The following is a 27,244-nucleotide window of genomic DNA, read 5'->3' on the forward strand; positions in this document are numbered from 1 at the left end:
GAACACCTTACATATCCACATCATATTTTGTATATCTCTCCATGACAGTCATCCAACCTTCAGGGCGTGCTATGACAAGTTACACCACGTATCCAAGAGATAGAAAAATAGAGAGAGAAGATAGAGGGAGAGAGAACTTTGCACAAGACACACACACTGAGCGGGGAACATGCCCCACCCCCTTTCAAGAATTTATTCAAGAACAGTCCACGGCCTCGCAAGCCAGGATCAATATATCAATGAATACAAAAGCAAACAAATATGCCGATGTAGAAGCCCAAGTCGTAGTTGATGTCGAGGCACGAGATCCTATTACCGAACACACCACGAGGATGACCCACAAGATCTCTCACCAGGCTAGTACCAATCCAACGTACCCGAAGCTTGTAAAAGAGGCACACTAGTGATCAGAGTAGATGACGAAGCTTATGATGATCAACTGTAGTTTTGTCGCCCAAGCCGAAGTAGAAACAGCCCACAAAAAGGCCGTACAAGGGAGTATACACCAGATTACGACCACAACAACACGGCAGTCGATGGCAATACGGCAATACGGCGCAGACAGTCAGCAAAAGCAATGGTATGGCACAAAACAGTCGACAGCAGTTCCGTACAACAATACGACAGCAAATCGGCACAGGACAAAGGAGCCAAATCAAGCACAGGTGTACGGCGCAGATATCAGGCGGTGGCAGCCAGTGGCACAAGTGTACAGCACGGCACAGCAAGCAACTGTACAGTCTAGCAAACCGCACACAGGCAACCGGCGCAGTTCAGCAAGCGGTGTGAGGCTGAGAAAGCAAACCAAAAAAACTTGTATATATGTATAGAACCTTGGGGTTTTTTGTGTTAAGCAATGATGGTTGGCTTGTATTTAGAGTAGGTGTTATGGCATGTTTGTTCTTCAGTGTAGAGGGGGTTGTGCCTTGATATGCATCATTACATTTTGTATCTTTATAGCATGGTGTTTGATGCATTGGGTGTGTGAATATCTAAGCTCAAGAAATGATGATATGCCCTGCCAAGGGTTCTTCATGGTTGATGTGTTTTGAGCCCAATGGTAGTAGCACCTTAGTAATGATATTTAGAGATAACAAACTCTGACAATGGTTGCCTGAGAAGACTAGGTGCACCGTGCAGTAGATCATCGTTTTGGGAACTTGTCAAAACAAAGGCTATTTTGCGACTCTTCCTGATGTGATGAGAACTTGGAGATGTCCAAGCTAGGGTAGCATGAAGGTACAGTAAAAAAAATTATAGGCTAGTGTTGGCATAGGAACAAATGGCTAATGGTGGTAGCGGGGAGGTTCTTTTAGCATGGATGTAAAGAATACAAAATAAACTCCAAAGGATTTTAACAAAAGGTGTTTCAAACCTTAGTGGCCACAATATGAGGAAAATGGTGCATCAACGATGACAAGAGCAAGAAAGGGTCGTCGGAGAAGTTGGTCGCCATAATAGTCTCGACTACTGAAAAGAAACAAACAGACAGTATTTAGTATGTGCATGGGAGCAGTATGAGAAGGAGTCGGTCACCTTCTGAGGATTGGATAAGAAAAATATGGTGTGCACGTGAGGAGGCCGGAGCAGCTGACAATGCAAATAGCAAGACAAGGAACCAGCCGCAGCAGAAGGATCTTGACTGTGGGAAGGAGGTGAGAAGATGTCATGTGCACAGTGTGTATCTACCATCTGCTACACGCACACAAGACTAGCTTCGAGGTTTGGGGAAGCTTGGAACTAGGCAAGCTCATTGGCGAGCTGAGTTAGGGATAGACTAACAGGCGGGCACCCAAGTATGGACGGGCGGGCGCCCAAGTGTGGACGCCCAATGACCGCCTAAGAGTCTATAGAAGGGTGGCCAAGGTTAGTCATTAGTTCATAGAGTCTCGCGTGTCTTTGTGAGAGCTCCATGGCAGGAGCCTGGATCTAGTGCAGACGTGCACCTGCTTTATGCAACCGAGGCCAGCCGTAGTCTCGAGGCCCGCGAGGGTAGCTTCATGGTGGTATGGGATGTCACGAGGTAGAGATTGGTCGGTACGTCCATCTAGTTAGCTCAGCTCGTGGCTCGGTAGGGACAACCAAGACTTGTGGGCCTGCCCACAACTGGTAAGGTTGGGAGGTGAGTCAGGCCCACTTCATGTTTGTTTGGTTTGTTTGCAGGTTTCAAATCTTGTACCAGGAGCGTTCTACGAGGGGATCCTATGGGGATTTGACAGTGGTATCAGAGCAAGCCTCGTGAACGAGCAAGTCGGTAGGTAGAGAAGATGAGGTCTAAGAAAAGGTATGAGTTCGTGAAGATTGCTGTTTTTCAGTGTATATTGCTGTTTTTTCAAGTTCAGCATGTTGCTCTTGCATGGTAGGAACCCGTGACGAAGATTGTGGTCTAGTATGGGTTGTTTTCTTTGCAAAGAAGAAGGCTGGATATGTTTTTCACTATATAAACAGTTTAAGAGAGAGGAAGAAGAAAAAGCCAGTCGGCTATTGTTTGTAAGAGAGAGAGAGAGAGAGAGAGATAGAGAGAGAGAAGTAGCGCAGCCTTATGTGCATAGGAAAAAGCTACACGAAAACTGTGCCTAGTCGCAGGTGACTGGCCTTGTGTAGTTCGGTGGACAAGCGCACGTAGGCCATATGCAAGCAGTCGGGCTACTTTGTGCAGCTAGGCGCAAGCGATTCCCTGTGTTCGCAGGCAGGCGCAAGCACCATGTGGTTGTGCAAGCGGCCAGGTACGCCAAGCGGGCGACTGCGCAGCCAGGTGGTATTCGGGCTGTGTGCGAAAAACGTGCGCAGGTGGTCCACGTAGGCCGATGGGCGCTAATTACAGGCAGGCGCAGATTAGAGGCGGGCGCTAATTTCAGGAGGGTGGCAGAAAAAAAAAAGCGAACAGCAAACGCCTGGCGTGAAGTTTTTAGCTTTTGTTTCTTTTATTTTTTTTAAGGAAAAAAAACCCCACATTTGTCTTTGCTTTCATTTTTTGCTGAATCTTAGTAAAAGGGTTTTAAAATCCAACTTATTGCTGTGTAAGTGTTTTTTTTATAGAAAACCAGAAAATATATAATTTTTTTATTTTTTTATTATTTTTTATTATTATTTTTTGTTAAAAAACAAAAAAAAAAACACAAAAGCAAAAGCTAAGTTAGCTTTTTGGGGAAGCCTATATATTTCCCTTAAGTGGGCTTCTTGCCACACATCTCTCAAGCTCTCAAACTCTCTGGCGTTCTTATTTGTGCAAGATCAAACTTTTCTCTCTCTTCACTTTCTCCCCCTAGTTCATGTTCTGATTGTCTATTCAACTCTAAAGTTTTTGGCGTGCATGATCTTCTCTGAGTTTATAGAGAAGTGAATGGCCATAGAATCCACATTCTTCTAGACCCTGGCAGCTCACACAATTTTGTTAATTACAAACTTGTGCAAAAATTGGGTCTTGACACAACACCCAACGATCATACCTATGAGATACGCCTACCTGCGGGTGGGCAAGTATTGGATCGAAAGGTGGAGACGCTACCGATCCGGATTCAGGACTACGAAGATACTCTGGAGTGCTATATTATGCATCTAGAGCATGTAGACTTGTTATTAGGGATTGAGTGGTTTAAGACTCTTCAAGTCCAGATAGATTGGTCTAGTCATACTTTTTCTTTTGAACATAGGAACACCCAGTATTGTATCTTAGGTGATTGTATACAACCCTCTCAATGACCTCTTTTAAATACAGTTGATTTTGGAAATAAAATGGATTCTTCTTTGTATAATGCTTTCCATTGTCTCTTGATTCCACTTTCTTCGTTTCTCATACCTTCTATGGATGTCAATGAATTAAGTGTGTTTAAAAGCAAAGAATTAAAGAAGATACTTGAATCGTTTCAAGATGTATTTCCTAAGGAACTGCCATCATGCTTACCACCTGAAAAAGGACAGTAGATCATCGTATTGACCTGGTCACTCTGGTGCTCACCCTGTTAGTATTCCACCTTACAGGATGAGCCAAGCTAAGGAAGATAAGTTGGCCAAACAACTCGAAGATTTTTTGAGGATGGGCCAGATTCGTCCAAGTAAATCACCTTGGGGTGCATATGTATTGCTGAGGAGAAAGAAGGACAACACCTAGAGAATGTGTATAGATTACAAGAGATTGAACAAGCTGACAATTAAAAACCGTTATCCTCTCCCTAGATCAGATGACTTGATTGACCGGTTAGCCGGAGCGAAATATTTCACGAAGATAGATTTACGTACTGGCTATCACCAGATACGTATTCATGAAAGACATGTCGAAAGAACCGTCTTTTGGACTAGGTATGGCCATTACTAGTTTCTCGTATTACCTTTTGGGTTAACCAATGCTCCAGCCACTTTCCAGTAAATGATGAACGATCTTTTCCGTAAACATTTGGGAAAATTTGTGGTTGTGTTTTTGGATGATATTTTGATATATAGTCGTACTCTTCAGGATCGCGTTAGACACCTCACGATTGTCTTAACTATTTTAAGACAAAATCGACTATATGCTAAATTAAGTAAATGTGAGTTTTTCATGACAGACATCATTTACTTGGAACACAAGATCACTAGAGATGGATTGAGCATTGACTATGACCGAGTTTAGAAGGTTCTGGCCTGGCCTATACCGTAGACAATGAAACAACTTCGTTCTTTTCTTGGTTTTGTTGTTTTTCTTCGAAAATCTGTGTGGGAGTACTCTCACACTACTGATGACCGACTTGTTGAAAGGTCGTGGACATAAGTTGAATCAGCCTATCACTTGGAATAACGATCTCGATATGGCCTTCAGACTTTCGAAAGATAAAGTCAAGGAAGCACCTTCCTTAGCATTATCCGATCCTAGTCGGCCTTATGTTCTTGAAACTGATGCCAGTGGACTATGCAATTGGGACTGCTCTATTTCAAGATGGTAGACCTGTTGCTTTCGAAAGTAAAAAGCTAGACCACACTCAATTTCGTTGGCCAACCCTTGAGAAGGAGCTTTATGCTGTGATCATAGTTGCCAGGCGTTTCATGAAACGCATTTCATAAACGTTTCTTTCAAATCCCAGAAGTTTCAAAAACGTTTCATACAAAACGGGGGGATTATAGGCTCCAAAATTTATATATAAGTTTATAATATGTAAAAAATATGTTGCCTTACCTCCAAAACAATATTAAACATGCATCATTTACACATTAAAACATGTTTTCAAGTAAAAACTAAAGAATCTGGGTTAAAAACGCTTAAATCGTACAGTTCCCAGGTGGATATGAATGACACGCGTTTCATTCGTATGAAACGTTTACGAAACGTTTCGTTTCATTCAAACTGAATGAAATGTGTTTCATTGCAACTATGGCTGTGATTCACGCTCTCAAGGTTTGGAGACATTATTTATATGACTCCAAGTTTGTGGTATCGACTGATCATCAGTCAATCAAGTATGTGTGTGATGCAGATGATTTGAGAGGAAGGAAAGCTCGATGGGCTGAATTAATGCAAGATTTTGATTTTGAAATTCGTTATCGAAAGGGATCCATGAATAGAGTCATAGATGCGCTTAGTCGAATTAGAGAGGTGAATACTTTGTCGTTCACCGAGATTTCTACTGACTTATTTCAGTCATTGAGAGGGCTTTGCAGGACTGATAGTTATTTTGGTCCATTTTGGCTCAAGATCCAAGATGGGAGCTCATTGATTGACCAAGACTCAATGACTGAGCAGCCTACCATTCACGCTGCAGGAGGTCAATGGATGATTCGGAATGGTTTACTCTTGCGTAATGACAAAATTTGTGTACCACAGATCATGGACATTAAGTCCAAGATTCTTAAGGAGTGTCACGACGCTCCTTCTGCTCTGGACACCCTAGGGTACACACATAGTTGCCATGCGTTTCATGAAACGTGTTTCAGAAACGTTTCATTCATTTTCCAAAAGTTTCAAAAACGTTTCATACAAAAATGGAGGATATAGGCCTCAAAATTTATATACAGGTTTATAATATGTTAAAAATATGTTGCCTTCCCTGCAAAACAATATTAAACATGCATCATTTACACATCAAAACATGTTTACAAGCTAAAACTAAAGAATCTGGGTGACCCCGGAGGTGCTAGTACTAGTGTAGCAGTTGAGACGAGTGCGGCAGTTAAGCCAGCATCATCCTCTTCTAAGGGTGACATTGAGTCTACCGAGAAGAGTACTGATGAGGACATCGAGGATGTTGAGGATTGAGTGCCCAGTTGACAGTGCCTACACTCCATATTGAGGACTCTAGTCTTTGGGACTATCAAGCTTCTCTAGTTTACTATTTGTCATCATTCATGCATGATTGCATCTTTCAAGCTTCAGCATGCTTTACTTTGTGTATTTCAGACTTCAGTTTACTTTTTTTGTATCAGCTCGGGATTCAAACTTTTTGTGATCACTTTGAGTGCCATTATTGAATGAGTGCCATTATTGAGTAGTTGCCATTATTGATGATGAGATCTAGATCTTGATTCTTGATGTTGCCAATTTATTTATGCCAACAAAACAATCACTGACCAATTGGCATAAATAAACTCCTCATACAACATAGCATATATGTCGCGCTCCTCGTGAAGAATCTCTGGGACATCTTTCATCTTCTCAATATCGATTTTATCAACATTGGCCTGACGAGGCTCTATCGGATTGCCCGACTGCTCAATTAGGTGGAGATTGCAATGGCAATACACCAACCGCTCCAACTGAGCAATAGACAACCTGTTCCTCTTCTTGGAAGAGGACCCATGTGCTCCAGTTCCTCTCAGCAGGACCCGAAATCCTGTGAGAGGACCCGAACTACTATCCTGTGAGAGGACCCGAATGGCGAGGCGTTTCTACCATTAAAGTACAGAAATTTTGTAAGTACAAGCCCCAGGGTACTAAAGTCTAAGTACAATCATCATTGATCAATGTATTATGTAAATAACAGACTTGTCTTTTAAAGTTGTACTCACCAAGTGAGGGCTACTGATCCCATACTTCTCCCACCATGAGACTAACTGAAGTTGTGTCTCTCGCATGCATGCAGTCTGTCCACCAAATGCATGGCTAGCATTCCGATACACTAGCCGCTCATCCTCCAAGCGTCTCATGAGGTCCACGTCTCCTCCTGTCCATTTCTGAATGTAATCTTGCCATCCATCTTCCAACTCTTCATTAATATAGCAGGCCTCACTACGCCAGAGAGGGTGCAATATGTGGGCAACCGTGTGGATTGGTCTATGGAACCAATCCCACCGGTCATTCCAAGCCCGTCGAATGTCCTCAACCCTGAAAATTAGCCATGAATGATCAAAGCTATTAGCTCACTCCTACAGGCTACGATAGATCTGTCAGAATGCGTAGCGGAGATGATGACCAAATTTGGGAACACGAGAGCAAACGCAATGCCAAAAACAACAGCACAAGAGAGAGAGAGAGAGAGATAGAGGCCTATAACTCTACTCTATATACACAAAGAAGATCCCGAAGAGATACAAATGTGACAAGGGACTAGGGGGCCATTTTATATGGCCCCCAAAGTGCAGTCGGCCTCTCTGCTCTATATACACAAAGAAGATCCCGAAGTGATACAAATGTGACAAGGGACTGGGGGGCCATTTTATATGGCCCCCAAAGTGTAGTCGGCCTCTTTTAGAGGCAGCCGACTGGCACTAAACCTCCACGACCAGCCGAAATGCAGTCGGCCACCTATAGGGGTGTTGGCCAGCTCATGTGAGAGGTCGTGGTGGCCCCCAAAGTGCAGTCGGCCTCTCTGCTCTATATACACAAAGAAGATCCCGAAGTGATACAAATGTGACAAGGGACTGGGGGGCCATTTTATATGGCCCCCAAAGTGTAGTCGGCCTCTTTTAGAGGCAGCCGACTGGCACTAAACCTCCACGACCAGCCGAAATGCAGTCGGCCACCTATAGGGGTGTTGGCCAGCTCATGTGAGAGGTCGTGGACCTGAAGCAACACAATCAGCCAGCACCAGCATGTACAAATGCAGTCGGCCAGCTTCAGAGGTCCTCCTTCCACCACACGGCTGCCACCCAAGCCACAGAAAAATAGGAAAAAATGGAAAAAAAATACGGAGAGTGGGGAAAAATGAGAAAACACCTACAAGGGCGGGCACACCCACAACAAAGGCCCTAGTGTCTACAAAAAGACAAGAGATGACTTCTAACAAGATCATAGTACGATACAACTTACAAGTTACAACAAGAAGGCAACTAGTTGGAAGTTCATTACCTCTCATATGTCAAGAGAGTGCATTGGTTAGGAGCCTCTCCAATCCAGTCCATGAACTCGTACAAGAGTCCAAGAGTGCTGCCCTCCATGTCAATGATGCGAAGAACACTATAGAATGGTTGAAGAGCTCTCAATAAAGCCTCTGCCTCCTTCCACCAATCTTCTTGCATCACTCTGCGTGCAAAAGCAACTGCCTTCGGGTGCTCATGGTCCTCCCAGCTCATCCACTCTCGACTAACCACTGTGCGCATCAGACCCTGTCGAACTCTCACTACCCTCTCAACCACAATGAACATATATGCAAACCTGGTTAGTGAAGACTTCAAAAACTCAAGGTCACTATTGGCACGAAACATTGCCAAGACCTTGGGCCTCTTGGTAACAAACTTCACCAAGCTACGCGCAGTGTCAAAGATGTCAGCAATCCACCTAATCTTGGCAAGATCTTCAATGAGCAAGTCTAGGCTATGGGATGCACGTAGAGTCCATACAATCTGTGGAAACTCATCCTCTAGCATCCGTCCCATAGAGACACAGTTGCTACCATTATCTGTGACCACTTGCACTATGTTTTTGTGGGCCTATCTCCATGATAGCCTCGCGGAGGTGTGACCATATAAATGCTCCTGTCACCACTGTCCCAAACATAGATGCATCAATGGCACACAAAAACATAGTGCCCTTGCAAGAGGACACCAAAATATTGTACACATTTCTCTTACGTATATCTGACCACCCGTCACATAACAATGTGCAACCATACTTGCTCCAAGTAGATTTTAATGGCTCCATCTCCACCTCTACTGCTTGTTGCTCTCTTCTGAGCTCTTTAGTACGCGAGGTCTCATAGGACGGTCCCTCCCACTCACATCCAATGCGGTTGATTGCCCTCATGGCCTTTTTCCATCGTGGTGTGCACACAATGTGAAAAGACAAAGCACATTGGATGAAAGGCCTAGTGAGTTCCCTAGTTGCATCTTTAATTGCCTGCTTTTGCATGCTTGCTTGAATGCTTGCTATCTTTAGAGAGGCTTTGGGTGCTGCGGGCAAAGGGATTCGTGTTGCCGTGGGAGTGGAACTACCAGCACCCCCAAATCCTGCTTGACTCTGTGCATCTTCGTCTGAACCCAACCGTGTTCTCTTTGATGCCTCACATGTATCCTCACTAACCCCAATATCCTCAAGCACGAGGCCACAACCGCGTCCTGTCAATTGCTGTCTTTTCCATTCTTGTAGCTCAGCTTTGATGTTTGCAGGCACAAGTTTGCATGCACCAATGCCTTCCCCGATTAAACCTGTGAAATGGGCCTTAACACGGATTATGGACCCTTCTGAGCAAATCCCGCAAAAATTGCATTTCCACTTTTGTGTGCCTGAACCACCATATTTAGATAGGGGAGTGACATGGGCCCACATGGCATCCTTACTGCGAGGCATCTTGACAAAAGCAAGGCTGGATTGGCACCCTGGCATGAAAACCCCCAAATTTCAAAATCTGTGTGTTTTTTACAAAATCGAAGAAAAAAAGCACAAATCAGCACAACCAACCTGAGAGTTGGCGGGCACGAAACCTCGGAAGTGCGGGAGAAGCTGGTAGGAGCTGATTTGTGCAAGGCAGGAGCTCCTTAAATCAATTATCGTTAATGAAACACACTTTTTATTGGCCGAAGATGAAAGGGTATGTAGAAGATTATGTTCTCAAGTGTCAAGTTTGTCAAGCAAATAAAGCTGAACGCTTTAGACAGGCTGGGATGTTGCATCCTTTGCAAATCCCAGGTAATAAATGGGAAGGTATTTCCATGGATTTTATTACTGGATTGCCAAGAACACATCAAGGTTGTAGTAGATCGCTTTACAAAAATGGCTAGATTTTTACCGACTCGGAAGACCATTACAACTACGCAATTAGCAAGGCAGTTTATCGAGCAATTGTTTAGACTGTACGGGTTACCGCAGGACATAGTCAGTGATAGAGACACTAAGTTTACAAGTGACTTTTGGAGGCTTGTTTTTGAGAAGCTGGAAATAACTTTGAATTTGAGTTCCTTCGATCATCCTCAATATGATGGCCAGACTGAAAGAGTGAATCAGAATTTGGAGGATATGCTTTCAGCATATGTATCCAAAGACAGAGTTCATGGGAGAATTATCTTCCTATGTTAGAATTTGCTTATAATAGTACTAAGCATACGAGTACAAGTTTTAGTCCTTTCATGCTTATGTATGGTTTTCAACCTAGATCGCCTGTTACAATGGGATTCTCAGGACTTCAACATGTTGCAGCACGTAATTTTTTGCAAGGTATGCAAGAAATGTTACAAGTTGAGAAAGAATCTATTAGAAGTGCTTAAGACAGAGACAAATTTTATTCTAATGGACATCGTTCACCCAGAGAGTTCTCTGAAGGAACGATGGTGTATTTGTGAGTTCCGAAAGATTCCGAGACTTTACGAACAGGTCAATCTCCGAAATTATCCCCTAGATACCGTGGACCATTTCGTATAACACGACGGATTGGTTCAGTCGCATATGACCGGTTTTGAATCTTGTACCACGAGCATTCTATGAGGGGATCCTATGGGGATTTGACAGAAGACATCTTTAGAAACCACATGGGCAGAGCGTTAGCATCGACCCAATCATCTCAGAAAGACCTCGCGTTTGGATCATTATTTAAGATTAGCGATGGGTTGATAATCAAGAGCTTTTAGCCGTTAATAGGGAGGGGTACATGCTACTGGTGTGTACATTGAAGAGATATTTTGAAAGGCATTTTGGAGAGTGTGACTAAGTGTATCTCATATGCAAGGGTGAAGGATGGTTAAGGTTGCAGCTCTTGAAGCATGTGTGAAGCTTGTGAAGACCATGAAGGGGTGAAGAATGAGAAGGGCATGATGAAGACCATCTTGACTTGAAGACTAAGATCATTGAAGACTTTTGTGAAGACTTTGAAGACCAAAGCCAATTGCCGCTGAAATTTTCAAGACATGTTGGTGTTTTTCTTGTGTGTTTGAGTCTCTCAATACTCATTCTCACAAGAATCTGGTGCATAGTTGTTACGAGGCGCGCCTCTAACAGTTCGAGGCGTTCGTGGCGAACGAGGCCCGATCGAGATGTCCACCTAAAAAAAAAAAATTTTGCTAGTGTGAGTCTTTAGACAGGGGCTTTAAGGGCTTAAGGCAGCCCCTCTCACACACACACTCTCTCCCTCATTCTCTCACTCCCTCCCTTAAGCCTTGCTCAAGACCCAAAGTTCAAAGTTCAAACTTCAAACACACTAGGATGATGATGTTTTTTATACCCACTTTTGGAGCTCTCTCTATACTCTACTGGTTCATTTCAGTTCATTTCATTTTACTTTGTACCCTTGAATCTTGATGATGTATCCAGATGATGAGGATGGACTATTTTGGTCTCATAGGTCATTTTGGCCTTTTGCAGACGTTTAATACAACTTTCTTTCTTTCACACACACACACTCTCTCTCCCTCTCTCATACACACCCTCCCTCAAGGCTCATACATACACACTCTAGTCTCTCTCTCTCTCTCAACTTTCACTATAGTTATTATATCTATCTATCACTATATATATATATATATATATATATATATATATATATATATATATATATATATATATAACAGACGCCTCTAATCCGCCTCTAACGTCTCTAAAAAATAAGAGTCTTTCGAGGCGCGTACCATACCCGCCTCGTACCAAACGCCTCTGACGCCTTTAACAACCTTGATCTAGTGTAATCAAGTTGTGGAAAGGCCATATGCTTGTGGGCTGCCTTTAGATAGCCTCTCAAGTATGCATGATTGAGACATAAATTCTAATCTTAAGCTTGTGTGTGTGGTGGGTTTACATGAAGCTTGTGTGTTGAAGATTGTGTATACCCATTCTCTCAACTTGAAGAGTCTTGTATTGTGTTTCCTCTTTGGATATCATGTCGAGCTTGTTTGGGGTGGTGTTATGAGAGTGCATTCTCTTTCTGTAACCCCTTATAGTCATCATGTTGAGCTTTGTTTTGAGTTTTCGGAACAGGCTTCTCCTGCTCCAACTTAGGAGCATGCCTCTCTTGGTCACAACTTAGGGTATAAATATGGGAGCTATGTCACTGTCTTGTGACATCAAATACACTCCCACCAGGTAAGACCTAAAAGACCACAACATAAAGGCCTCGTGTCATACACTAAAATAGTAGACAGTAAAATGGAATTTTGGCGAACAGGCCCATCTAGCATACTATAGTCTCAATCTCAGAGATGCACATTTGGGGGCGTGAGCTAGCCAGCTCTCCTATTATTTCTATGCGCTTGCACGTGTTGGTTATATCATATGTAGATTAAGCTGGTTGAGATATTCTGTACTCAAAAGTCAAATCAGGAATTCCTAACCCGAGTCTTTTGTGTGCATATTTCATGGTACCAAATGACCTTCGTATCAGCACTAGACTAACAGATACAAATGCCTCACTCACCAGACACCGAACCTTGAGATGGAGGCATCCCAAGACTCATTACTATTTCACAGAATGACTCCATGACCCCAACTTAGCATTGGGTTATTTGGCTCCAGCATTGGTGTAAAGCAAACTAACCTCCGAGTGAATTTATGTCTGATGAGGCAGGCTTGGCTTTAGGGCTATTTCGACGGTTGCCTCCAGTTGAGAGATTTGGAGGGACCTTCACCTCTCCTGCTCCAAACTGGCTTGCAATCCCATCAAACGAAGAAACCTTAGGCTCAATCTTCTCGAATCTGCCAACTATTTCTTTCAACTGCAATCCATCAAAAAACCAATCAGCAAGCATGCTTTGCAGCAAACTGAACAATTGACAATACTGTTATAAGCATGCATATATCCTCACCAGAACTATTCTGAATACTTGAAACCACAGAATCAAAGTAAAAAATGCCTTGCCTGTGATGGCCGTAGAGAATGTTGCTGTAACTCATCCCGAAGCTGTGGGCCTCCTTGCCGGTACATTTCCTGCATGTAAATAGCCCCTCCTCTCAGAAACAAAGGAAACTGTACCACAGTTCTGATTACTGAACTGTACACTTTTGAGAAAATTTCAGATTTCTTAACAAATGTTCAAAAGACTGATTGAAATACAACATCATACTAGTTTATATTTGAATCACTAAGCTTACTGCTTCATGTAGATTTTCCAACTGTTGAGTACAGGTATGTGTCTCATTAGCAACACCCATACCATCGAGCTAGTCTTTCTTGTGGGCAACAGTATGGAAAAGTACAAAGAAGAAAAGTATTGGGATGGGTGTGGATGCAGCTCAATGAGCCAAAGCTGACTCCCCTCAGCATCCTGGCCAATGAGTTGCATATCAAAGACTGAGCAGCCACACAACAAGACTAATGCATACCTTGAAAAAAAAACACCTGCAGGGAGTGAAGTACCACATAGACTATAGTAAGTCAAAAGTACATAGGTTCACAACTGCTGGCTATCCTATGGAGAGACAAAGAGAACACAAGAGCTAAGTAGTGCTCTTATAAAGGAACCTTTTGCAATTGCCGTGCAGAGGGTGCAGACTAGTGGTTGAAGGTTACCCATACCCCCAAGAAACCCACAGTGGTGCCCTTAGGCATCCAGAGATACCTACCTCTACCCCAACAGAAGAGAGGAGGTGGGTAGCTAGTTGATTAAAGCACCACAAGCAAGGCTAAGCACCTTCACGACAACGTCCAAGAAAAAAAACATGCAAGAAGTGAAGTATCACAAAGTAAGTCAAAGGTATTTAAATTCACAACTAGCCTCTTCATGAGGAACAATAAAGAGAGCACAAGAGGTGTAAGGTGCTATTATTAACGAGCCTCATGCAATTGCAGTGCAGCAAGGGTGCAAACTAGGGGTCCAAGGTTACCTATAGTGCTCTTAAGCATCCAAGAGATATCTACCTGTAGCCCCAACAGAGGAAAAGTGGGTAGAGCAAAAAATCAATTGTTTCATCTAGTTGATTAAAGCACTGCAAGCAAGGCTAAAAACTTCCCCATAAGATAGGCGGAGACCTTGGATTCCTAAAACAACACAAGAGGTGACTTCTTCAACAACCATGTCAACGGATGTGTCTTCACCAACAGAGGCAATGATTAGAGCATGAGGTTCCACCGGAGGCAGCATTGTCAGTAGCTAATCAAACACGGATTGGAGCATTTTCTTCAATGTATCGCAGGGTGTGCTTTCTAGAGTATGTTCCTCATGTCAGTGTCCATAGCGAGGACCAAGTGGCAAGCATTAGCGCCCAGCATGCAGGGAGATGCTGGACTCAGCATCTTGGTGCCTAGATTTACTAGCGGATAATCCGTCATCAAGGCAACTTTCAAATGGGTGGAAGTGGCAGAGGAGGACAAATAGAGAATCTCGATTGTGCAACTTGCTCATGTGTTGTTAAGAAGAAATTGTTTAGCATGCATGACGTACCCACTAAAATTATGTTTCTCATGAACCAGATACTTTTGTCGATTGTAGGAAACAGACCTTAGAAACACGATTGTTTCTAAGTGGTTGATTAAGTAGAGAGATCAATTGCCTGAAAACAATTACAAGAAAATTCCTTCACTCCAAAGCTAATTTCCAAATTTTCTCCCCCGGTCTTCCTCTAATTAAGAGGGGGAGAATGTTCAATCTCAATGCAAACATACGTGGATAGCATATGTAAGACAAACAAAATTAGGGTTTAATGAGTTGTGAAATGTCCTTAAGTTACGGACACTCTGCAGCTACCAATGCTAGGGCTTGGCTCATTTAAACAAGTCATTGTGAGTGACTTGTCACTTTGGTCTTGGGTGTGGGGCTTCCCAAGAAGCCCAGCTTGGTGTAGGTGTAGCCCATTGACAATGCCCACCTAACGATGCTCCTACGAGGATTGGAGATACATAGTATAGGACACATGCCTTACCGGAAATGCTCTAGCAAGAGTTACCTCATTTCCACTTGAGAGTGCGTTATAGCCTACTATTGGGTGATAAGATGCTAGCCAAACCCTAACATACCCTTGTTCCTGCTACTATGATGTATCTGTGTTTTAGGGTTTTGTTTGACAAGTGCTCAATCATACAATGATTGGATCAATGAGGAGTTAATCACAGTGTCACGTGGGAAATGATGCTATTTGGACCATCATTGAGACGAGTTCAGCAAGCAGGCACATTTCATTCCCGTGCGCAAGACAATAAAGCCAGATCATAGGATGTTTTTGGCACAGATATTCAAACACCATGGCATGCCTAAATCTATTGTGGGGGATAGAGATCCTAGAACCACAAGCTTATTTTGGCGCGCATTGTTTGACAATATGGGTACAAAGCTGAACTTCTCATCAGCTTACCATCCACAGACAGATGGGCAAAGTGAAATAGCAAATTCAGCCGTCCTTGACTTGCTGAAATCTTATGTATCCAACCGCAAATCGGATTGGGAGAAGTATTTACCACTTGTGGAGTTTGCCTACAACAATACGGTACATACTTCTACGGGCAAGGCGCCCTTTGAGATTATCTATGGCAAGGTGGTACTACCACCCATCCTTCGAACAAAGGATGAGATTTTTGCAGCAGATGAGTATGTCAAAGACTTGGATACTGCATTCGCACAGGTACGGACAGCCATAGAGAGGTCTCAAACCAAGAATTAAAAGGCAGTTGATAAGCATAGAAGGGATGTACAATTCAAACAAGGTGATTGGGTCTTGCTGAAATTTGAAAAGACACGCCTTCGGAAGAGGCCAAGGAAAGAGGGAAAGTACCCTAAGCTTTCCAACAGATACTATGGACCTTTTTAGATCTTGGAGAAGATCAATGATGTTGCATTTCGGCTTGTACTCCCAGATCATTGGAACATGCATAATGCTTTTCATGTGAACCTATTGAGGCCTTATGTGGGACCGACACCGTTTGAGCCGGTTTTGGAAGACCCACCCGAGGTGGATGAGCTGGAAGAGATTCTTCAACCTGAACAGATTGTTTTTCACAAGGAACGAAAGCTTGCGGAAGGCAAACTTGTTCGTAGGTACCTTGTGAAGTTCAAGAATTATTCAGCTTTGGATGCGAAATGGATGGATGAGGCCTACTTCGAGGATTACCCAGATCTTTTGAAGGCCTATCTGGAGGCTTTTCAGTTGCGGTCAACTGATTAGAAGCTGGGGGGAATGTCACAAACCCCTATATTCTAGGGACATGCGGATGCGTGTCAGGCCTAGAAACATGCGGATGCATGTATGTATTATACCTGGGCATGTGTATGGATCATATGAGTGGATGCATATGAGTCCAAGGACATGGCAAGACATTTGTGGACTTTCGGGCGGTGCCCGTGTGGATTCCGGCCATGCACACATGGTGTGTTATGATGGCAGGCGGAATATTTTCAAGTACAAGAATGATGATAGGTGGTTCTCCAAGTTTACATGTGCACAATGCATAAATGATGCAAGCCATAACATTATTTTACTTTGTGTGACATTGTCTTGCTGCCTGGACAATGCTTGTTATTTTGGCTTGTGAAGTCCGAGGGACCGGGGACGCTAGGGCACCTTGTGGACACGTGTGTGCACTCCTGTTTGGGCCTAAAACTGTGGGCTTATAAGTTTAGCAGGTGGTAAGTGCGTCCACACTCAATTTACAGCTTACTTCATTTACTACTAAGGTTTATTGGTTTGCAGGTCCACACTCATTAATAAGTGGCCGGACAACTTATAATGCGTTCGCATTTGGTTGGACCAAAATTAATGAAGTCCGGACAGCTTATGGCCATTTCCCATTTGGTTGGACCTAAACTTATAGAAACAGGACAAATGGAGCACTATGGGCTGGACACCTACCTGGACACCTTATGGGGACACATGTCAGCCAGCATGTGTACCCACCAGGCCCCTGAGGTGGCACCTGAAAAAGACGCCTCCCTCAAGAGGCCCTTTTGGACTGTTTTACTCATAATTCAACATATTGGAGAGCTGGTTGGAGCTTTGGGAGTTGCTACAGGGCTGGTCGCTTGCTTCCCGAACTCACACAAGCTTGGACAACGATCCCCACACTCTTCTAAAGGGCTGGTTGGTAAATTTCAGACCTGCAATTTCTGGTTATTGCGAGTTTTGGGCTGGTTACAGGTGTCCAAAGTCAACTTGGACAGTACAGGACAGCTCTAGGGACCTCCACAAGGCTGTAGGACCCTTTACAGGTGGATTTCTCGCGACAGAAAGTTGCTGTTTTGGACTGGTTATTGCACAAAACAGGCCGGACAGCAATGGAATATGTGAGCATGGATGTGTCTCAAGGATTCCTGGTATAGCAGGTGCTTAGGGCAAGCATTGGGGACACTTGCTCGCGGAGAACACAGGTTTCTGGATCAGTTTCTCGCGTGGAAACAGGGCCTAAAGATCCATTTACATCTTGTGCAGGGCGGAGTACCTGTGAGGATTGTGATACTCTTGTGCAGGGCGGATGTACCTGTGAAGAGGCTTGTGCAAGGCGGATGTACCTGTGAAGAGGCTTGTGCAAGGCGGATGTACCTACAGATTCTCTTGTTTGAAATGTAATCATTCATAATGTATTTGGAAGAATCAGGTGCAGGCTGGTGGTGAATCCCCAGGCACCCGTAATCTTGTACTTTGCAAACTCTTTTGGTAATATAACCTAAAGGGGGGCGGGGGGGTCAGCCTATCATCGGTCCCTTTATGTGGTGTACTGTCATTTTCAGCTTTGTGGTTGTAATGCTCAAGTGTTAAGTGCTCAGAATCTTGTTCACATTTATACGATTCCAATACACGCGTCCGCCTCCCGTTACATTGGTATCAGAGCTCAGTTTTTCCCCTCATTGGAAAACGGTCTGAGGCTTGGAATCATAACTGGTGACCTGATTTGAGTGTCATGGACAGCCACATTTCTGACAGTGTGGAGAACACACAGGACCGTGAATTTCATGGTACAAGGGATGCAAGAGATGCTGCAGGCAATGATGTCTATGGAGATGCAGGTACTCATGACACTATGCATTCTGATTTGGAATCTTTGAGGCGTCAAGTGCGACGCTATAGGGCTGAAACCGAAGAGCTCAGGTCATTGAAAAATGACCCGGATGTACAAAGGGTGTTGGCTGCGAAGGCAAAGGCTTCGGTCCATGAAGTCACTTTTGAAGCAATTGCAAAGGAAATGGATGTTGAGAAACCCCGAGAGCTTGCACTTGCATACCTAATGGTTAAGGGTGATGTATACACCGAAGCAGATGGTAGATTGGCTTTCAAGAAACCACCCCTCATGGCTGCCCGTGATGGTGCACATGATGCACAACAAGCAGGAAGAGCACAACAAGTGCCAAATGCTGAAAGAACAAGAGTCCCTGGTGCTAGGCTTGATGCAGGTCAAGAGAAGAGTAAGGATGAGGGATCCTCTATTCATTCCCGCTTTGCTCCAAGAAGACATATCCGTTCTCGTGTTGAGCTTTCCACTCATTCGGAGAGTGTGGCTCAAGAGAGAACGAAGAGGGATCGTGAATCTTCATCGCGGCATCATCACCATGGAGATGAACAGGATGTACATAGGGATGCACATAGAAGGAAGAAGCCTCGAGAGTTCAAGTCCAGTGACAAGGATGTAAAGTTTGAAAACTTTCAGGGACGGATGGACTCTACCAAAGCACTTGCTTTCATTAGACAGTTTGAGATAGCTTTTTGCAATGAAGACTTTTCGGAAAAGTCTATGCTCAGGCATGTGGGAATGCATCTCAAGGATACGGCAAGTGATTGGTGGCTTGCAAAAATACTTGATGGAAGTGCTGCCCCAACTTGGTCTTCTTTCAAAATTCAGTTTTATGATCAATTCTTACCACCAAACTTTGCAAAGGATGTACGCAAGGAGTGGGATTGGCTGTCCCAAGATGAGGGAGAGTCCGTTGCTTCATACATAGCAAAGTTTTGGAAAGTCCTTCTCAAGGTTACTCCCTTCATGAAGATTGGAGAGGACGAGAAGAAGAGAAAGTTTGAATCGGGGCTCCATCACATCATCCAACAAAGCTTGGGAGTGTACCCAAATAAGACCATACAAGAGCTTATACACTCAGCCATGATTGCGGAGAACTTGCACATGAAAGCACCCACAAATAAGCCATTTGCAGGTCAAAACAAGAGCAAATTCAGGGCTGGTTATGACCAGAAAAAGGGTGGACAGCCACCTAAGAATGCTCCCAAAGATGGCCGAGATGCAAAGGATGACTCCGAAAAGAAGCCGGGGGGTAAACACCACAATTTTGGGCTCTCAAAACAGCAATTGGAAGAGTACAGGAAGGCTGGAAAATGCTTTAAGTGTGGCATTAAAGATCATATATATCCTAAATGCCCACAGAATCCTAAGAATGCTGAGCCTAATGTGGAAAAGCCTCTTGTGAATGTTGTACCCGATGTGCAGGGTAATACAGGGCATGAGCCCAAGAGTAGAGTCATATGCAAGGCTTGGGACAAATTGAAGGATCAGCCCGCTTTGTTTCTTTTTGATGATGCTTCCACAGATAACTTTATATCCGTACAGATAGATGGCTGCTGCCATAGGTCTCAATGTGGAAGACATGGGAATGCAAATGAATGCAGATGCCGCCTTTGAGGGCAAACAGGTTGATGTAACTCCGGTCATTGGTAAGCTCCATGTACATATACAGGACTACCTCGACCATGAGAGCTTTTTAGTGGCTCCTCTTACAGGTTGTGATGTTTTGTTGGGGATGCCCTAGCATCACCGTTTAGAGCCTATTAAGGCTTACAAAGAGAAGAAAATCAGCTTTGTACATAGAGGCCGTGAGCACTCTATAGATGCTGGTACTACTGGAAGTACCATACCTCTTGTAAGCCATGTACAAATTAATAAGGCAATAAAGAAATCAGCTTGTTCTTACTTGGTTTTTGTACGTGATACCATTGAACATTCTAGTGTTGATGTTAGTACATTAGATCAAGACAAGCTTAACTTTTTGAATGAGTTCAAAGATTGTTTTGCAAATGCTTTGCCAGCAAGGTTGCCACCCGAGAGGCCGGAAGATCATTGCATAGATCTAATTTCCGGTAGCTCTCCACCTAATAGGCTACCATACAGGGTGAGTGCTAGTCAACAAGAAGAGATTATGGCACAGGTGAATGAACTTTTGGAAAAGGGTTTGATTCGGCCTAGTTCCTCGCCATATTGCTCGCCGGTACTTCTTGTTCAAAAGAAGGATGGTACTTACAGGATGGGTGTCGATTATCGTGCCCTCAATAAGATAACCATCAAGAATCTGTTTCCGATTCCGCGCATTGATGACATCTTGGACAAGCTTGAAGGTTCGGCATGTTTCAGCCGAATAGACCTCAAGAGTGGGTATCATCAAGTGAGAGTGGCACCTCAAGATGTACACAAGACTGCATTTAGGACAGCCTTTGGTCTTTATGAGTTTTTGGTGGTGCCTTTTGGCCTTACAAATGCACCCGCTACCTTCAACAGGATGATGGACAGGGTGTTCAGAAAGCATAGAAAGTTCACGGGTATATTCTTTGATGACATTATTGTATTCTCAAAGAATGAAGCCCAACATCGTGAGCACCTGGCTATTGTAATTAAAGAGCTTAAGGAAAATCAACTCTACATAAATGCAAAAAAAAAAGAGTGAATTCTTCCTCCCAGAGATTCACTATCTTGGTCACATTGTATCAAAGGATGGTGTGCGCATGGATCCCGCAAAGATACAAGCCATGCAAGAATGGCCAGAGCTGAAATCAGTCCATGAAGTGAGGAGCTTCCTTGGTTTATGTGCTTACTACAAGAGATTCGTCAAGCATTTTGCTTTCATTGCCGCTCCGTTACATGAGTTAACGAAGAAGAAAGCAATCTTTAAAGAGGCGCCTCCCTCAAGAGGCCCTTTTGGGCTGTTTTACTCATTATTCAACATATTGGAGAGCTGGTTGGAGCTTTGGGAGTTGCTACAGGGCTGGTCGCTTGCTTCCCGGACTCACACAAGCTTGGACAACGATCCCCACACTCTTCTAAAGGGCTGGTTGGTAAATTTCAGACCTGCAATTTCTGGTTATTGCGAGTTTTGGGCTGGTTACAAGTGTCCAAAGTCAACTTGGACAGTACAGGACAGCTCTAGGGACCCCCACAAGGCTGTAGGACCCTTTACAGGTGGATTTCTCGCGACAGAAAGTTGCTGTTTTGGACTGGTTATTGCACAAAACAGGCCGGACAGCAATGGAATATGTGAGCATGGATGTGTCTCAAGGATTCCTGGTATAGCAGGTGCTTAGGGCAAGCATTGGGGACACTTGCTCGCGGAGAACACAGGTTTCTGGATCAGTTTCTCGCGTGGAAACAGGGCCTAAAGATCCATTTACATCTTGTGCAGGGCGGAGTACCTGTGAGGATTGTGATACTCTTGTGCAAGGCGGATGTACCTGTGAAGAGGCTTGTGCAGGGCGGATGTACCTGTGTGTAGGGCGGATGTACCTACAGATTCTCTTGTTTGAAATGTAATCATTCATAATGTATTTGGAAGAATCAGGTGCAGGCTGGTGGTGAATCCCCAGGCACCCGTAATCTTGTACTTTGCAAACTCTTTTGGTAATATAACCTAAGGGGGGGGGGTCAGCCTATCATCGGCCCCTTTATGTGGTGTACTGTCATTTTCAACTTTGTGGTTGTAATGCTCAAGTGTTAAGTGCTCAGAATCTTGTTCACATTTATACGATTCCAATACACGCGTCCGCCTCCCGTTACAGGCAGAGCAGTCGCTACAGGTTTTTGGTGTGGCTTCGGGAGCATTGATCAATTGGCGCAAGACAATGGCTTTTTGGATCAGTAGCGCTCCCGCTCCGGCATGGAGCCCAAACTCGGGTTTCCGCTTCTTCTGAGCATTCGGAAGAAGCTTTTACATTGGAGTACAGCTCGGCTATCCTTGGCTCGGAGGGTGGTGGTGGCAAATCAGCTGCTTTTAGCGCCTATGTGGTATATCACGTCTTGCTGGATTTTCTCGAGCTCTTGCATCAGCCAAGTACAGAGGCTGATCAGGAACTTTCTTTGGTCTGGGCGGGATGGTCAGCCGGCCTGGGCTAAGGTTGCTTGGGCAGTTATTACTCTTCCGCTGGCCCAGGGGGGCTTGGGCATTATAGATCCAGATCTGGAGCCCCGTGGTACGCACAGAGCAGGGTCATATGCTGGGTTCTCGGCCTCGTCTAGCCTAGGGACCATTGGCGGCAAGCCCATCACGCAGTTTTGGAGATTGGCAGGCCTTTTGCAGTCTCCCGAAGGAGATCCAGGCGGAGAGGCTGAGTCACTTCAGAGGGGGGCTGATTATGGGAGATGACATTCAAGAGGCACTCACTGAGGAGTGGTTCACGCCTTCCGAGCCAGCGGCCCCACGGTGGATGGGAGCCTTTACACATTTGGAGATCCTGATTGCTGTCAGAGCGTGCACCGAGGATGGTAGATGCCTCTATTATGAGATACAGGATGAGGGCAGACTTCAAAGAGTTGAGGCGGAGTCGCCTTTTTTTGCAGAGTGCATCTTTCAGAGGATACGGGTAGTGGCCGCCGCTTCTCGGAAGTGGCATATTGATCCAGACCCTACAGATGTGGACTCTGATTGGCGCATATGGGCATATGCTGCGTGCCCCTTGGCCCGGCTCCAGTGGAACCTTGGCGAGTACAAGTGGCATGATCCTTATGCGTCCCCCGAGGCCACAGAGATCACCTTTTTCGAGTACACTCTTTGTTTGGGGAGGCATATTTTGACTGCGAGAACGACGGTTCTTCCAGCTGCATCGGAGCACTCGCGGCTTCAGGGACTCTCACAGGAGTTCCTGGAGGATTTTTGGACCACGCTCTAGGCTAGCAAACAGGCACGCAGGATCTCGGCTTTCCAGTGGCTGGTTGCCCACAGGAGCTCTGCAATTGGCACCTGGCTTGTCTTCAGTGGCCTTCCGCCGGCCTGCGTCCCATGCGGCCACCCATTCGAGACACAGAGACATTGCCTATGGGACTGTCCACAGGCGCAGCAGATCTGGACGAGGATACTACGCATTTTGGCCCCCCTCTCCAGAGGGCATGTACACGTGGGGGGCCGCTGCTTGGTCGACTTCGTCAGGGCCAGCTCAGTATCTTCGTAGTCTCCACCTTTCGATCCAATACTTGCCCACCCGCAAGGAGACGTACCTCATAGGTATGATCGCAAGGTGTTGTGTCAAGAGCCAATTTTTGCACATGTTTATAATTAACAAAGTTGTGTAAGCTACCACGGTCCAAAAGAATATGTATTCTATGGCCATGCACTTCTCCATAAACTCGGAGAAGATTATGCAAGCCAAAAACTCTAGAGTTGAACATACAATCCGAACATGAACTAGGGCGAGAAAGTAGAGAAACTAGTTAGCTGCCTTTGGCTTGGTTCATGCGTTGGTCTTAGCACCCTTCTTCTTCGAGCACTCGTTACGCATATGTCCTTTTTCTTCGCAGATGAAACAACATCCCTCCTTCTTGAGCTTCAAAGCCTTGAGGAGATGGTTTTTCTTTGCTGGTGTCAAAGTAGAATTCTTCGGAGGTTGGTTCGAAGACTTTCCTTCTATCGCACTAGCCATCGGTGAAAAAAACTTCCTTTTATGCTTGTTCCCTTGCTCAGTCACGGATTAAGATTTGGAAGAGACCATTATATCATCATAGATACGAGCGGAATGAATCGCCTCGTCCAAATTTTTGCATTTGTTGTTTTTAACCTGTAAACGGTACGAGTCGGGTAAACGAGCTACGAAGAAACCCAAAAGAGTGGTGGAATCCATCTTCGAAGCTTTCATCTGCAAGTCTCTAAATTTTTGGAGATAGAGCTCATAAGTGAGATTCTGCGAGATCATGGTCAAAGTAGTAAACCGGGCAACAATAGCATAGTCATCCTCTTTCTTGAGAAATTCTTTCTTGAAGACTTCTTCGAATTGTGCCCAAGTCGTTGGTTTAGGATTTAGTTCTTTCCACCAAAGCAAAGCTTTGCCTAAGAGGAAACCTGCTGCTAATTGGATCTTTTTGTCATCGTCATATGGATCAAACTGAAAATGGACTTGCCACTTATGTAGCCAAGTGTCCACTATCTCTTTGGTTCGTTGCTTTTGCTCGCCTCCAAAGTGTTCCCGAGTAATATTGGGACCTAAAGCAGATGCCAAAGTATCCGTACCCGAAAGAGTAGATAGGATAGTGGTCAACAAAGAGATGGAGTTCTGTAAAGCCTGCATTTGCGTGGCGATTTGTGCTTGACGTTCCGAGAAAGAAGCTTTGAGAGCAACTTTAAACTCTTGGAAATTTGATTTTTAAACAAAATCGTCGAAAAGATCGCCATCGGTGGCTTCCGTAGCCGGCAGGTCTTCACGTTCCGGAAGAGGCTTCAACTCGGATTCTTGGGTCGACATCTTGAAGAGGGCAAGGTGAGAGAAAAGTTTGATCTTGCACAAATAAGAGTGCTAGAGAGCTTGAGAGCTTGAGAGATGTGTGGCAAGAAGTCCACTTAAGGGGAATATATAGGCTTCCCCAAAAACTAACTTAGCTTTTGCTTTTGTGTTTTTTTTACAAAAAATAAAATTATATATATATATATATATTTTCTGATTTTCTATATATTTTCTGATTTTTCCTAAATTTCTGTAGATAGACCTCATAAGTGAGGTTCTGCGAGACCATGGTCAAAGTAGCAAACTGCGCAACAATATCATAGTCATCCTCTTTCTTGAGGAATTCTTTCTTGAAGACTTCTTCGAACTGCGCCCAAGTCGTTGATTTAGGGTTGAGTTCTTTCCACCAAAGCAAAGCTTTGCCTGAGAGAAAACCTGTTGCTAACTGGATCTTTTTCCCATTGTCATATGGATGAAACTGAAAATGGAGTTGCCACTTATGCAGCCAAGTGTCCACTATCTCTTTGGTACGCTGCTTTTGCTCGCCCCCAAACTATTCCAGAGTAATATTGGAGCCTAGAGCAGATACCTAAGTATCCATACCCGAAAGAGTAGATAGGGTAGTGGTCAACAAAGAGATGGAGTTCTGTAAAGCTTGCATCTGCGCGGCGACTTGTGCTTGACGTTCCAAGAAAGAAGCTTCGAGAGCAACTTTAAACTCTTGGAAATCTGATTTTGAAACAAAATCGTCGAAAAGATCGCCTTCGGTGGCTTCCGTAGCCAGCAGGTCTTCACGTTCGAGAATGGGCTCCAACTCGGATTCTTGGGTCGACATCTTGAAGAGGACAAGATGAGAGAAAAGTTTGATCTTGCACAAAGAAGAGTGCTAGAGAGCTTGAGAGCTTGAGAGATGTGTGGCAAGAAGCCTCCTTGAGGGGAATTTATGGGCTTCCCCAAAAGCTTACTTAGCTTTTGCTTTTGTGTTTTATATATATATATATATATATATATATATATATATATATACTTTTAAAAAAAACACCTATAAAGCAAGGTGTGGGTTTATTAAATCCCTTAGCGCAGGTTCAAAACGCCAAAAGCAAGCGTGGAGGTTTTTTCCAACAAAAAAAAAACGTAAGCTAAATTTATCTCCCAAAAAAAACACTCCACCCAACAATTGTTGTTTGCGTTTTCTTGTAGCGTGCCCGCCTGCAATTAGCCTGTACGCGTACACGCCCGCCTCCGCCTGCTTATACACACCCGCCTGCCTGCGCATACCAGCCCGACTGCGAGGCTCACCTACCTACGTACGCATGTCCACCTGCCTTCCTGCGTGAACAGCCTGCTTGCGTACACGTGTAGTCAATCGCCACACAGCCACATAAACGCCGACCAGCAAGGTTAAGAGCCGGTGATATCTCTCTCTCTCTCTCTCTCTCTCTCTCTCTCTCTCTCTCGTATACTGGTTGGAGCTAGATAGATCTGCATTGCATTCTTGTATACCCTACGCATATAGGTTGCATACTGAGCCTCTAGCAGTAGTGCTCCATCCATCACACCCCCCCACTAGCTCAGTACTTTCATAGTTTATTTCATGTTTATTTTGTTCTTTTTGTTTTCTGGACATCCAGAAGACATTGACAGTTGTAACTTGTACATTGATTTGTCTCATAGGTCGTGTTTGGCCTCTAGTAGATGTTAATACAGCTTTCTTTCTTTCTTTCTTTCTTTCTTTCTTACATATTTACAGCCAACAGGCTTTTCACCTCTTCTCTCTCTTTCTCAAACTGTTCACACAGTTGCAAAACATACAGCCCTTCTTCTTGCAAAGCAAAACAACCCATACAAGACCAAAATCCCTAACATGGGTTCCAACGATGCAAAAAATAACATGCTGAATCTGAAAAAACAGCAATATGCAGGGAAAAACAGCAATCTTCTCGAACTCATACCTTTTCTTTGACCTCTTTTTCTCTACCTACCGACTTGCTCGTTCTCGAGGCTTGCTCTGATACCACTGTCAAATCCCCAAAGGATCACCTCATAGAACGCTCCTGGTACAAGACTCAAAACCTGCAAAACCAACCAAGCAAACATGAAGGGGGTGCAGGCCTGACTCACCTCCCAACCTTGACAGCCGTGGGCAAGCCCACAAGTCTTGGTTGTCCCCACCGAGCCACGAGCTGAGCTAACTAGTTGGACGTACCGACCAATCTCTACCTCGTGACGTCCCATACCGCCACGAAGCTACCCTTGCGGGCCTCGAGACTGCTATCGGCCTCGGCTGCATAAAGCAGGTGCACGTCTGCACTAGATCCACGCTCCTGGCCATAGAGCTCTCACAAAGACACACGAGATTCTATAAACTAATGACTAACCTTGGCCACCCTTTTATAGGCTCTTGGGCGTCCACACTTTGGCGCCTGCCCATCCATACTTGGGTGCCCGCCCGTTAGTATATCCCTAACCCAGCTCGCCAATCAGCCTGCCTAGCTCCAAGCTTCCCCAAACCTCGAAGCTAGTCTTGTGTACGTGTAGCACACGGTAGATACACACTGTGCACATGACAGAAGACGTGAAAGG

General features: G+C 44.5%; 1 protein-coding gene across 2 annotated transcripts in view; it reads right to left on the reverse strand.

Moving 5' to 3' along the window:
- LOC147641036 (CLIP-associated protein-like) overlaps positions 1–27,244 on the reverse strand; it is a 77,796-nt gene that overhangs the window by 17,522 nt on the left and 33,030 nt on the right. For both annotated transcript variants that reach the window (XM_086817623.1, XM_086817632.1), the window contains exons 4-5: positions 13,182–13,250; positions 12,861–13,038 (exon numbers count right to left, since the gene is read on the reverse strand). In XM_086817623.1, the coding sequence (XP_086673749.1) occupies positions 12,861–13,038; positions 13,182–13,250 (247 nt within the window). The remainder of the gene's footprint in view (positions 1–12,860; positions 13,039–13,181; positions 13,251–27,244) is intronic.

This window comes from Cibotium barometz, chromosome 2 (genome assembly GCF_041138505.1).
Source record: "Cibotium barometz isolate CiBa-2024 chromosome 2, ASM4113850v1, whole genome shotgun sequence".
Classification (NCBI taxonomy): domain Eukaryota; kingdom Viridiplantae; phylum Streptophyta; class Polypodiopsida; order Cyatheales; family Cibotiaceae; genus Cibotium; species Cibotium barometz.